At 58.0% G+C, this 10,696-nt stretch overlaps 1 protein-coding gene across 3 annotated transcripts in view; it reads left to right on the top strand.

The window, feature by feature from the left end:
* Nucleotides 1–9,343, top strand: part of CHST15 (carbohydrate sulfotransferase 15) — a 72,073-nt gene extending 62,730 nt beyond the window's left edge. For all 3 annotated transcript variants that reach the window (XM_006912873.3, XM_025047558.1, XM_025047559.1), the window contains exons 7-8: nucleotides 5,333–5,480; nucleotides 6,971–9,343. In XM_006912873.3, coding sequence (XP_006912935.1) covers nucleotides 5,333–5,480; nucleotides 6,971–7,161 — 339 coding nt within the window. In that variant the 3' untranslated portion in view covers nucleotides 7,162–9,343. The remainder of the gene's footprint in view (nucleotides 1–5,332; nucleotides 5,481–6,970) is intronic.
* Nucleotides 9,344–10,696: the final 1,353 nt, after the last annotated feature.

The raw sequence follows: 10,696 nt of genomic DNA on the forward strand, positions 1-10,696 counted from the left end.
TAAACTTGACCAGCAAAAAAACAGATCAACAAGAGGAAGACAAACCAGTTTACTAACTTGTGCGTCGCACAGGCCCACGGGAGCACTCAGAGATGCATAACCCAGAGGGGTGGTCAGAGCTCGGACTGAGGCGGCATCTTAACAAGAGAACGAGACATTTGTAGAGACGTGACAAGACAAAATAGAACAGACTTTGAGTTTTTAGGGCGGCAAATTGTGGGACGGCAAACCTGTGGGGGGAGGGGACTCACGGGAGGACAGGGCTGGCGTTATCAAGGTTCGTTATGTCTCATCCTCTGGTGCCGCCTCAGGCTGATAAGCGTCTGGAGTTGTCTCCAGTGACCGGCTTCTGTTCTTCCTGATAGAGAGGGGCGGGAGACACCCTTACAAGTTTATGTCTTGCTTTTAGGCAAATAGGGGGAGGAGAAACGGCTTTTCTTGTATCTGTTTTTTTGTCAGTTGCTTTTAGCTCAGAATAATTCTTAGGCCAAAGCGGAATATTCTAGAGCGGCATTTCACTGTGTGCACAGCACTGGGTCACGGGTCACGGTGGTGGCGGGACAGTGCAGCCCCAGCCCTAGCGGGGAGAGTGGGGTGGAGGGCTCTGGCCCCCAGCAGAGGTCACTGAGAACAGGGCATCAGGGGACGTCCTAGGAGAGGTAACGTCTGTGCTGAGCCCTCAAAGACGAGTCGGGCAGAGACGTGGAGGTAGCGATGTGTCAGGTGGAGGGAGCAGCAGGTGCAGAAGCTGAGAGCGTTCGCTACAGCCAGGGCATCGTGTGCGTGGCGTGGTTCCCTTGGCGATGGGGGTGGTGGGAGCCAGGGCACGGGCTGCATCCCCTGGAACCTGATGAGCCTCAGGAGTCTGGACTTCATCCTGGGGGAGCTGGGACCCCACAGGAGGATTTAAGCGGAGGATAGTGATGGCAGCTGTGCCTTTTAGAAGGAAGTCTGACATACGGGGTAGTTGAGTAGGGATGGGCCTGGGGAGGGGGCGGCCGCCCAGAGAGGCCGGGTGGGACTGGGGGCTGTGCTCAGTGCTGGCAGAAGCACAACCCCACCTCGAGGTGCTGTGTCCAGTTCCTCCCCTCCTCCTGACCCCCACCGGTCCCCAGCCCAGGATGACCTGGAAGAGAGGAAGGCGGGAGGCAGGAATCGCTGTCACCACGAATGGAGGTGGACAGTGAGAGGTGAGGTGACGTGGCCGGCTCGGTGGTTCAGAGAAGGCGCTGGGACCATCCGCGGCTACGTTGTCTGACAGACCCAGAAAGGGAGGGACAAGCGTGGGCTTCCCTTCGGAGGGTCCCCTAAGCTGGGCGGCTTTCGATGGGCAGGGCTGGGTGCAACTCTTGACCCGGGGTGCAGTTTATTTTAGTGGCTTTAAATTGTGTTTCTCCCCATGGACAAGTGAAGGTCTGATATAAACGTGCCCCCTGCCCCCGCCCTGTGCCACCGGTCACTTCGCGCCACCCAGAGTGCGCCAGGCCCTCCAGCACCCGCTCTCGTCACAGTCAGTGCCACAGGGACAGAGAAGGACGGGCGTGCATGTCGCCCGTCTTTAAACAAGTGTCCGGGAGGCAGGATGTCCACAGCCACTTACTCCCACAGTGGAGAGGGGGCGAGCCCTCCCCCGCAGCTTCCCGTTGGCCCTCCCGCTGTGAGCCTGCGTCACGTGGAGATGGGCGATAAGTTCACGGGCATCATCCTGAGTCTCTACTTTTGTATGTGCTGGAAGTTTTCCGGATCAGAAGTTTTTAAAACCTCTGTCCGTGAGGACAGGAAAGGGGTCTCACCTTTTTTATGACCGACTTTGCCAGGCGCCCCTTTTCAACGCATCAGTCTTGCCTGAAATCCACGACCATTTTATAGATGAGGATGCAGAGGCCCACGGAGGCCCCTGCCACCCAGAGCCATGAAGCTCGTGACAGGCAGGCTCAGGGTTCAGTCCCAGATTCCACGGCCTGTGCGTCTCAGGACCTTTCCACCTTCTTCAGTGCCTCCTAAAGGCACAGGTTTGAATCTGCAGGAGGCCTGTGTTTTTTAATCCGATTTCATGGTTTGCTGTGGATGACAGGGCGGTCGCTTAGCAGGTGCCTCTGGTCAGTGGTGCCCAGAGGCAGTGTCCCTGGACAGGACGGAGGTGGCTGTCACAAATCGAAGATCGCCTGCTGCCCTCGGTCCCTAGAGGGCTCCTGCACAGTGGGAAGAGCTAGGCAGTTGGCAGTCCTGCTCTTGGGGGTAAATCTTTGCTACTGGGATGCGAGAGTGTTAATCTCAGCCAGGGCGGTGTTCCTCAGACATTCGAGGACCCTGGCGCTCCCTGCTTAGACATTCACTGCCTGTGGCACCGGCTGCAGGAGCTGGGCCCGCCTCCCACTGCCTCCCACCGCCTCCCTCCGCCTCCCACCACCTCCGTCTCCATCACGCTCTGCTTCACCCTCCTCTTAGGTCCTCAGACCGGCCAACCTCTGGCCTCAGAGCAGAAGTTCGCAAAGCCGGTCCCCGGACCAGCAGCGTCATTGTCTCCCGGGAACTGTCAGGAGTGCAGACTCTCAGGCCTCGCCCCAGACCCCCAGGATCAGGGGCTCCGGGGTGGGGCCCCCGGTCTGTTCACAAGCCCTCCAGGGGAGTGCGTTGTGTGCGGAGGTCGGGGGCACCTGCTTTGAGAGCCTTCCCGCACCCCTTCTCGCTGGGCCGTGCTGTTCCTGGCCGTCTCGTCCTTCAGGTCCAGTTTTAATCTGACCTTCTGATTTCTCTCCGCCCTCTCCGTTCGCCCACAGCGCGTTATCACAGCGGGTGGTTACAGGTACTGGTTTCTTTACCAGCTTAGCTCTGTCTCCCTCACTAGATAATAAGCTCCCTGGGGCCAGGGGCCATGCCTGTTACATAGCAACGCCTCTCCATCACCTAGCAGGGTACCAGCCAGCAGCATGCACTAGATTACTCATGGAGTGAGTGAGCGAGTGAACGGGTGAATGAAGGGGGAATTCGTGAGACTGGTAGAGAGGCCGTGTGGGGGGTCGTGGTGGACGAGCCCTGAGCACAGGGACCTGGGCTCTGGCGGCTGCCGCCAGCTGACCTTGGGCAGCCCCCGCTCCCCGACCAGCCCCGCCCAGGCAGGAAGACCCGGCCACAGGTCTCCACCAGCCGGGCTTTGTCCTTCTGGGCCCGGTGGAAGGTGTTCTCTCCATTATGGGCACAAACACGCTTTCAGAGAAACATGGGCCGCAGCTACCTTAAACAACCCCATCCTGCCGCAAATACCCAGCTCCTTTTCTTCTAGAAAGTTCTCGAGTACAAAGGCAATTTTCTCTGGAAGAGATAAAGCTGGTCAGGCTGGTCCTCCGTGGGAGGGGCCAGCCCGCAAGCCTGGCAGGGAGAGAGAATTGAAAAGCTCTGCAAGGCCGTAACAAGATGTTCTCATAAGAGTTTGCCTGTCGGAGGTGACACTATTTATTTCTGAGGCGGCACGCACTCATTCTCTCTAGAGGCTAGAGGTCTTTTTACGAGCCTGCGTGTGAGGTGGTATACAGCCTGGGGCCGGAGGCAGTGAATGGTTTGGAGACAGCTTATCCCTCTCATTGTTCTTCTTCCTCCACGTCCTCCCACACAATTAGAAAAACAATGAAATGGAACAAGCATAGCGAGAGAGGAAAACAGTCAGTATCTGCACGTGTTTTGCCAAAGGTTCCATCATGCGGCCCGTTGCCACGGTGTTCAGTAACTCCAGCAGGGGACCGTGTGAGTGCCTGGTGCAGGAGGGGCCAACAACGGGGCAGCTCAAGGTCAAGGTGGGAAAGAAAGAAATGCGATGTCAGGGTGTCTGCCTAAGGGCCTGAGACGGCAGGCGGAGCCGGGGAGCTGGGAGGCGTTCCGGTGGCAGAGTGGCTGGGAGCTCAGGCCACACCAGGGGCTTTCTCCATGGAGACCGGGAGAGGCTTGGGGTGGGGGCCGCGCGATGGGAAAACCAGTTGGGACGCTGTGACAAGGTCAGGCGAGGGCTGGTGGGGCACGAGCAAAGGGAGTGGCGCTAAACGAGGCTGAGGTGGCGGATGAGAAACATTTGGGAGGGGCCGAGCAGGAGGCAGGAAGTGCAGCAGGGTCCCCAAGGACGTGGAGATGGGTGGGCAGCAGACGGGTGCTGGAGGTGGGGGCCTCGGGGTGGAAGGGAGGGAAGGGCTACTTCTTGGAGCTTTGCCAAGAGCTTGGGGCCAACGATGAAGTTAGAGGAAACAGTCCCCAAGACTGCTCTCACTTCGGACACCGTTTGTCATTTGGGGGTTCCTCAAAACCGCCTTCAGATTGAGTAATTCGTAATCACAGCACACTTGGAAGGTTGCGCAGTCACGGTTACGGCACGTAACAGGGAAAGGACACAGATTCAAATCAGCCAAGGGAAGAAGCACGTCATAGGAGGGTGTGTCCGGACTCGTCCCATGGGGCATGGACAGCGTGAATGCCTCGCAGCCACCAGGTGTGATGACCCACACAGGGTACCACCAACTAGGGGAGCCTACCCACGCCTTTCCAGAATATTGCTCGGGGCCTGAGCACATACTGTCCACGCGGCTGACCATTAGTCTCCAGTCCCTCCTGGAGGTCAGGCTGGTAACCGCATGGCACAAAGCTCCTGTCATCACTCACAGAGGTAGACTGTCCAGTGGCCAGATCCACTAGGCGAGCAAAGACACTCATAAAACAGGACGTCCCAGGGGGCCCAGAGGTCACCTCCGGGAGGCGAGGACAGGGCCACACATCTCGGGTAAGGTTAGTTCTCTGAATGCGCTTGCAGTGCGGCATGAGGAAGGCACAGGAGGGGGACAAGGCCCTCGGACACTTAGGTGGCAGGGAGCGGCCCCGAGCGGTGCTGCCTGCACCCGGATGCGCACGCCCTCGTCGTGGGTGTCCGCGGCCAGGCGGTGGCGGTTCACTCACCTGGCTTGTCTCCGAGGCATCTGTAGGTGTTTTTCATAGCTGTCGTGTGCTGGGCGCAGGAGCAGAGACAGCCAGGGTGTGGTGCAAAGAACGTTTACACCGTCGGTGGCCGTGACCTTGGGCTCTCCCTTTACATCAGTCCTCACGGTGACGTGTGTCATGGAGGTACCTACAGGGTTGTCCCGAGGGTTGTATGCGACCCTAAGTATGGGAATCCTTTGCACAGGTAGCAAGAAGCAAGAACGCAGGGTGTTTAAAATCCCACTTCTGAAGACGGTTGTTTGCTAGGATCAGTCTTCGGTGTTGGTTTATAGGGAGGCGCCATAATACTTTCGGGAACATGCCACGCGGTGTTGGGGGAATCGCCCCTGGAATAATGTCTCTTCTTTGGCTCCAGGTGAGGCTGCAGGTCGGGCTGTACGCCGTGTATCTCCTGGACTGGCTCACTGTTTTCAATAAAGAACAGTTCCTCGTTCTTCGCCTGGAAGACCACGCATCCAACGTCAGCTACACCATGCACAGGGTCTTCCAGTTTCTCAGCCTCGGTACGACTGTCGCTCTGGAGACCCACGGCGCAGGGCTGGAGCTCCGTGGACGCTGGCCCTGTGAGGTCCTCGCTGAGTCACGTGCAGACTCCGTGAGCTGGGCCGGGGCAGGCTGAGCACCTGTTGGTCAAGCACCAATGGCACATGGGGTCTTGTGCACCACGGGGTGAGGGGTCTCTGGGGAGGAAGAGATGGCTTCTCATATGGGAGCTTACTGTCCGCTGAGGGCGAGGGGTAGCTGATAGGACGATGCGGGGGAAGGTCAGCGTCATCACAGTAGGGTCGTCCAGATGACTCGGGGTCCCAGCTGCTGAAGGGATCACAGAAGGCTTCATAGAAGGAAACAGTCTGTGAGTTGAGCCTTGGGGACAGACAGGAAGTCATTGGGTGGCTGGGACAGTCTTGCAGAAGCCACAGGGCTTGGAGGAGGGGCAGACAGGACATCGCATTATCTCAAGTGTTGTTGGGGACCCCTGGAATCAGAGCCATGTGGCTGGGAGTTGCCTGCTGGTCCTGGCTCTTGGACTTCTGGGGAGCAGAAATCTATCTATTTGCACACCAGTGGGACTTGGGACCCTTTGTTCATTTGATTTTCTTTCTCCTTTTCTTGGAGAGCTGGAGTGTGATTATTTTTTCCTTCTAAGACCTCGAACCAATTTTATTTGCTTTGGCCACCTGTAGACTCTAGCATTAATGAGCTTGTCCTTAGTCCCTAAGAAGGACAGGAAGGCCATTCCATTTCTTCTGTTTCCTATAACCCAAGGACGTGCATGGGCCCAGGACTTTGGCCAGAACCCAAGAGCCTTGGGCAAAGAGACGTCAGTGGACCAGTGGGTTAAGCCAGCGAGAGGCTGATGGTCCAGAGGGCTGGGGATGGAGCTGGCAGCCTTGGATGGCAGCACTTGCTGGCTCGTTCCCTGGGCCCCTCCCCACTGATGGCCTTGCTGCAGCTGGAGGTTCCGTCAGTGGGGTCTCTGGGCACAGGCAGCATTTCTTCTCTCCCCACCCTGTTACCACTTCACAGCAAGACGGTGAATTATGGCCCAGCCACGGGGCCCTTTGCATCAGTAGCCGGAAGTAGAAATGACGGGGGCAGAATTCCAGTGGGCTGGTTACTAGGAAAATGTAGGTACATGGGCTGAGCCTGGCAGGTCGCGCAGTTGTCCAGGGACAGGCTGACACATAGGAGCCAGTCCTTTACGGGCAGTTGGAAATGAAACCAGGAGGCGAGGCGCAGGTGAGGTGGCAGCCTAAAGCTCCAGGTGCGCCTCTGAGGGTGGGTGTCCAATGCCGGCCTCAGTGTCTGCCGTTCGTTATGCTGTTTGGACCTTCCACCCTCGGCAGCTCTGAAGTGGATCCAGCCAAGGAATTTTGATCTCCAAACACATTCTTAAGGGAAGGAAACTCCTGTCTCAACACGAAGCTTGGCTGGCATTTCTGCAAAGTTCCTTTGGCCTCCTGCCTCACAGGATTTTTTCTTTGTATTCCAGGGCCCTTAAATGAGAAACAAATGGCCTTGATGACAAAGAGCCCCGCGTCCAACGCCCGGCGTCCTGAGGACCGGAGCCTGGGGCCCATGTGGCCAGTCACGCAGAGGATCCTGCAGGACTTCTACCGGCCTTTCAATGCCAGGCTGGCACAGGTCCTTGCCGACAAGGCCTTCGCCTGGAGGAAGACGTGAGGCTGAGTCCCCGCCGTCAGCACGGGCCCACGGCTTGGTCGTTGCCACGATTATGAAAATCTCTCTGTGGGGACCGCCGTCCTCATAGCGTGCAGAAAACCCCGAGATTCGAGGCTTCTTTCCCTCCCAGGCACGTGTTTATTACAACCTCTCGGAATGTCCTCTGTGACGGCAAATAGCCTGGCAGCTGACCCTCCGCAGCGCTCCTCTGCTGGGCACCTGGACACCCCACTTCTATCACCTTCTGCTCCGAGAGTGGCCGGCGCTCGGGGAGGCGAGGCCGGCGGGAGCTGGGCCGGTGCCGAGAGGGAGGCGTTGAACGTGGGGCTTGACGGTTCTGGGATCCGACCGAGCGAGTTCGAGGTCGCGCCACGGGGCTTGCTGGCTCTTCCTTCGCATTCAGTTCCGAAACACTCTGTGTCGGGATTTCTGCAAAGATCACTGACTCATTTGGCAGGAAATCGGAGGCTCTTGCATTTTTTTCCCCTTTTACTGCAAAGTCAGCCCTCAGTCTCTTCAGAGATAAACCCCCCTGTCTCTGCGACCTCCTCCCCGCCCCCTGTGGACTTAGTGTCTGACATGGAAAATGAATGCGCTCGAAACGAGCCACTTTCTGTTTCCACTCGCCAGAGCTCTCTTTTCTGCCTCTTGAGAAGTTTCCACAAGCGTCGATTCAGTTCATGCTCGAAGTGTAAATTCAGTTTATCCCTGGGAGGGAGATTTGGGCTGTTAATGCCAGACTGAGCAGCTTGCAGGAGCCGAATGCTTCGTGGGCATCTAGGTAACCGGACCGTCCTTCACTCGGCCATCACCCCGGGAGGGCGTTTGAGGTGTTCGGCCTGGCCGCCCACAAGCTCCACTGCTCTGCCTCCCCCCGGAGTGAGCCTGTGACCCCCGTGCTCTGCTGTGTGTGGCCGGAGGCCCCTACTCTGCACAGACTGCAAGGTGCTCCTGGTCTGAGGCAGAGACACAACGCGTGAGCCAAACCAAGGCTGAACGTGGCAGGTCGGGATTCTTAATGGAACTTTCTGGGCCACGTGGCAGCTTGCTTCACTGATGGGTCAGCTAAAGGTTTTGTCATTTTGTCATATCGGAGGCGATGGGGAAAGCCCAGGCGGGACCCCAGGGAGGCTTTGCCCTGGGGCGTCATCCAGGGGAGCTCGCTGCAAACCGGGGTTCTCAGGCTGGGCCCTGGACGCAGTCGGTGCCCAGACCCCTCCGTGCCCAGCTGTCACTCGCAGACGTGAGGGTTTGCTCAGGCTCCAGCCCTTGTGCCATGGTGGTTCTGCCGTCAGAGGTGGGACACACGGCCCCTTTGAAGGCGGGCGGAGGGCCCTGGTCCCGGCACAGCCAGGCCGCAGTCTGCTGCTGACGGAGCTGTGTGTGCTGGACACCCACCTTCAGGGACAGCCCCCTGTCCTCTCACTGGGCACTCCGTGCAGCAGCCCCCCGGGAAACCTGGCCCTAGCACAGGGTGCGTTAGGGGACAGACAGCACGGCAACGTGTGTGTGTATTTATTTGCAGCACAGGGTGTGTGTGGGTGCATGTGTGGGTGTGTTTTCTGAGCCGCCCCCCTCAGTTCTGTGGCCGATGAGGCTCCTCCGCTCTGGACATCACCGTTTTATGGATTAATGTCTCTGCCAATTAACTTGTCGCGTTCAGTACACGTTTTGCTCTTCCCGCCAACCGTAATCACGGCAAGGGACTTTTTTAGGCACTCCTACGCATGTGAATGACATGCAGCGTAATTCTGCTTCTTACAGAAGTATCACCGACAGTATTGTTTCCAATATTATTTGGTCTATTACACACATCTTTTTATACACGCAGGTCCATCCGTCCTGTGCCAGTGAGTGCCATCCAGACACGGTCTCTCTCAAGGGGCCTTGCTCCGAAGGGTGCAGCCCTTTGCTTTCTCTCGTTCGAGGCCCATTCTTGTAGACAGCACGGGTGTCATTTCGCGTGGCGGTCCCGGAGCCTGTCACCCCAAACCAAAGCGAAATGGAGCATTTCTCACGACCTGGTATTGAAGTTACTTTGTGTTCTCCGAAGCCGCGGATGGGATTGTATGACACTGTCCCCTAGTCCCGTAAAGTATGTTACGTGAACCACAGTGATGCTGTACTTTTCTTACTATTTACCGGAATTAAATGTGGACCCCCCTATGACCGGTCCCCAAAAGCACAGCCTCTTCCTTGCCGTCATCGGCGCCCGTGGCGGGTTCTCTCCATGGCATCCACTGAGCATGAATGAATTGTGGAAGGAGATCAGTTTCTCACTTGCATGCGTTGTACACTCTGTCCGATGGGGAACTTCCACCGACGGTGACCAGTGAGAGAGAGAAGACCCCTCTCTCTCAGGTAGAAGGGTTGAGACTTCACCAGCGACTCCGTGCGTGGGCCTGCCCGGGTGTGCGTCAGGGTGGCGAGGTCCAGCCTGACCGCAGACAAGCCACATGTCTTCAGACGTTCGGATTTGAAGGTTGGGTGACCACAGGCCCTGCCATTCCCAGTGGCCACTCTCAACATGGCTGCTTCCCTCTTTCCCCTGGCCTGCCTGGCCCCTGGGGGCTGCGGGTTTGAGACCCCTGGTGTCATTGGTACATGTCATTCTCCCTAGACACTCAAGGTGCCCTGGCTGCACCTGGGGAGGGACAAGCCCGAGGGAGGAGATGGGATTGTCTCTAGTTTGGGGTTCTGGAAGTCACTGGGGACCATGTGGACCATGGGTTGGTTCCCCAGTTCTGGAAAGACCCACCCCGTGAGGGCCTCTCTCGCCAGCACTGTCCCCACAGTGGTGTGTTGTAGCAAGGGGGGCTGGTGAGTCCAGACTGGAACCAAGGAGGACCCCGTCTCTTGGTGACAGGGTCAGGAGCAGCTTTACTCAGCAGAGACAGTACTGTGTCTGAGGAGAAGGGGCGGGGGACGTGGGCGGGACAGGTACGTCACGAGGGTGGGCGCACGCTCCCTTTCCCTCTCTGCCGTGTGGCCACCACCCCCCACTCGGGAACCAGCTCTCAGGGGACCTTCTGATGAGGGTCAGCTGCGTCTTAATCTCCCTCGGAATGACCTCTCCCCAGAGGACCTGTCTGGGGACTGACACGAAGGCAGTGCCTGGCGGGGGCGTCCTAGGCTCACCCCGTGGAGAGGGGGCACCATGTGTGGGTGGGGGTTCCTGCTGCTCCAGGACTCAGCCTGTGGGCAGCCGTATTGCCTGTGGGTGAGGCAGAGCCTCTTGAAACTCATGGGAAGATGACACTTTCCAGAACCTCGCCCGGCAGGGCTCCCTGTCGAGCAGCCAAGTGGACCAGGTCCCATGGGAGGGGCAGCCGTCGGGCCTCGGGAGCTGCCCAAGTGTCCCACGCCTGCAGTAACAAGTTACCCCAAGTTGAGTGGCTTCAAACACATCTATTATCTGATGGTTCTGGAAGTCGGAAACCCAAAGTCAGTCTTGTGTGGGCAGGGCTGGTTCCTCCTAGAGGCTCTAGAGAGGAACCGTGTCCTTGTCTCTCCCAGCCTCTCGGTATCCCTCAGC

The sequence above is a fragment of the Pteropus alecto genome, unplaced genomic scaffold, assembly GCF_000325575.1.
Source record: "Pteropus alecto unplaced genomic scaffold, ASM32557v1 scaffold74, whole genome shotgun sequence".
Lineage (NCBI taxonomy): Eukaryota > Metazoa > Chordata > Mammalia > Chiroptera > Pteropodidae > Pteropus > Pteropus alecto.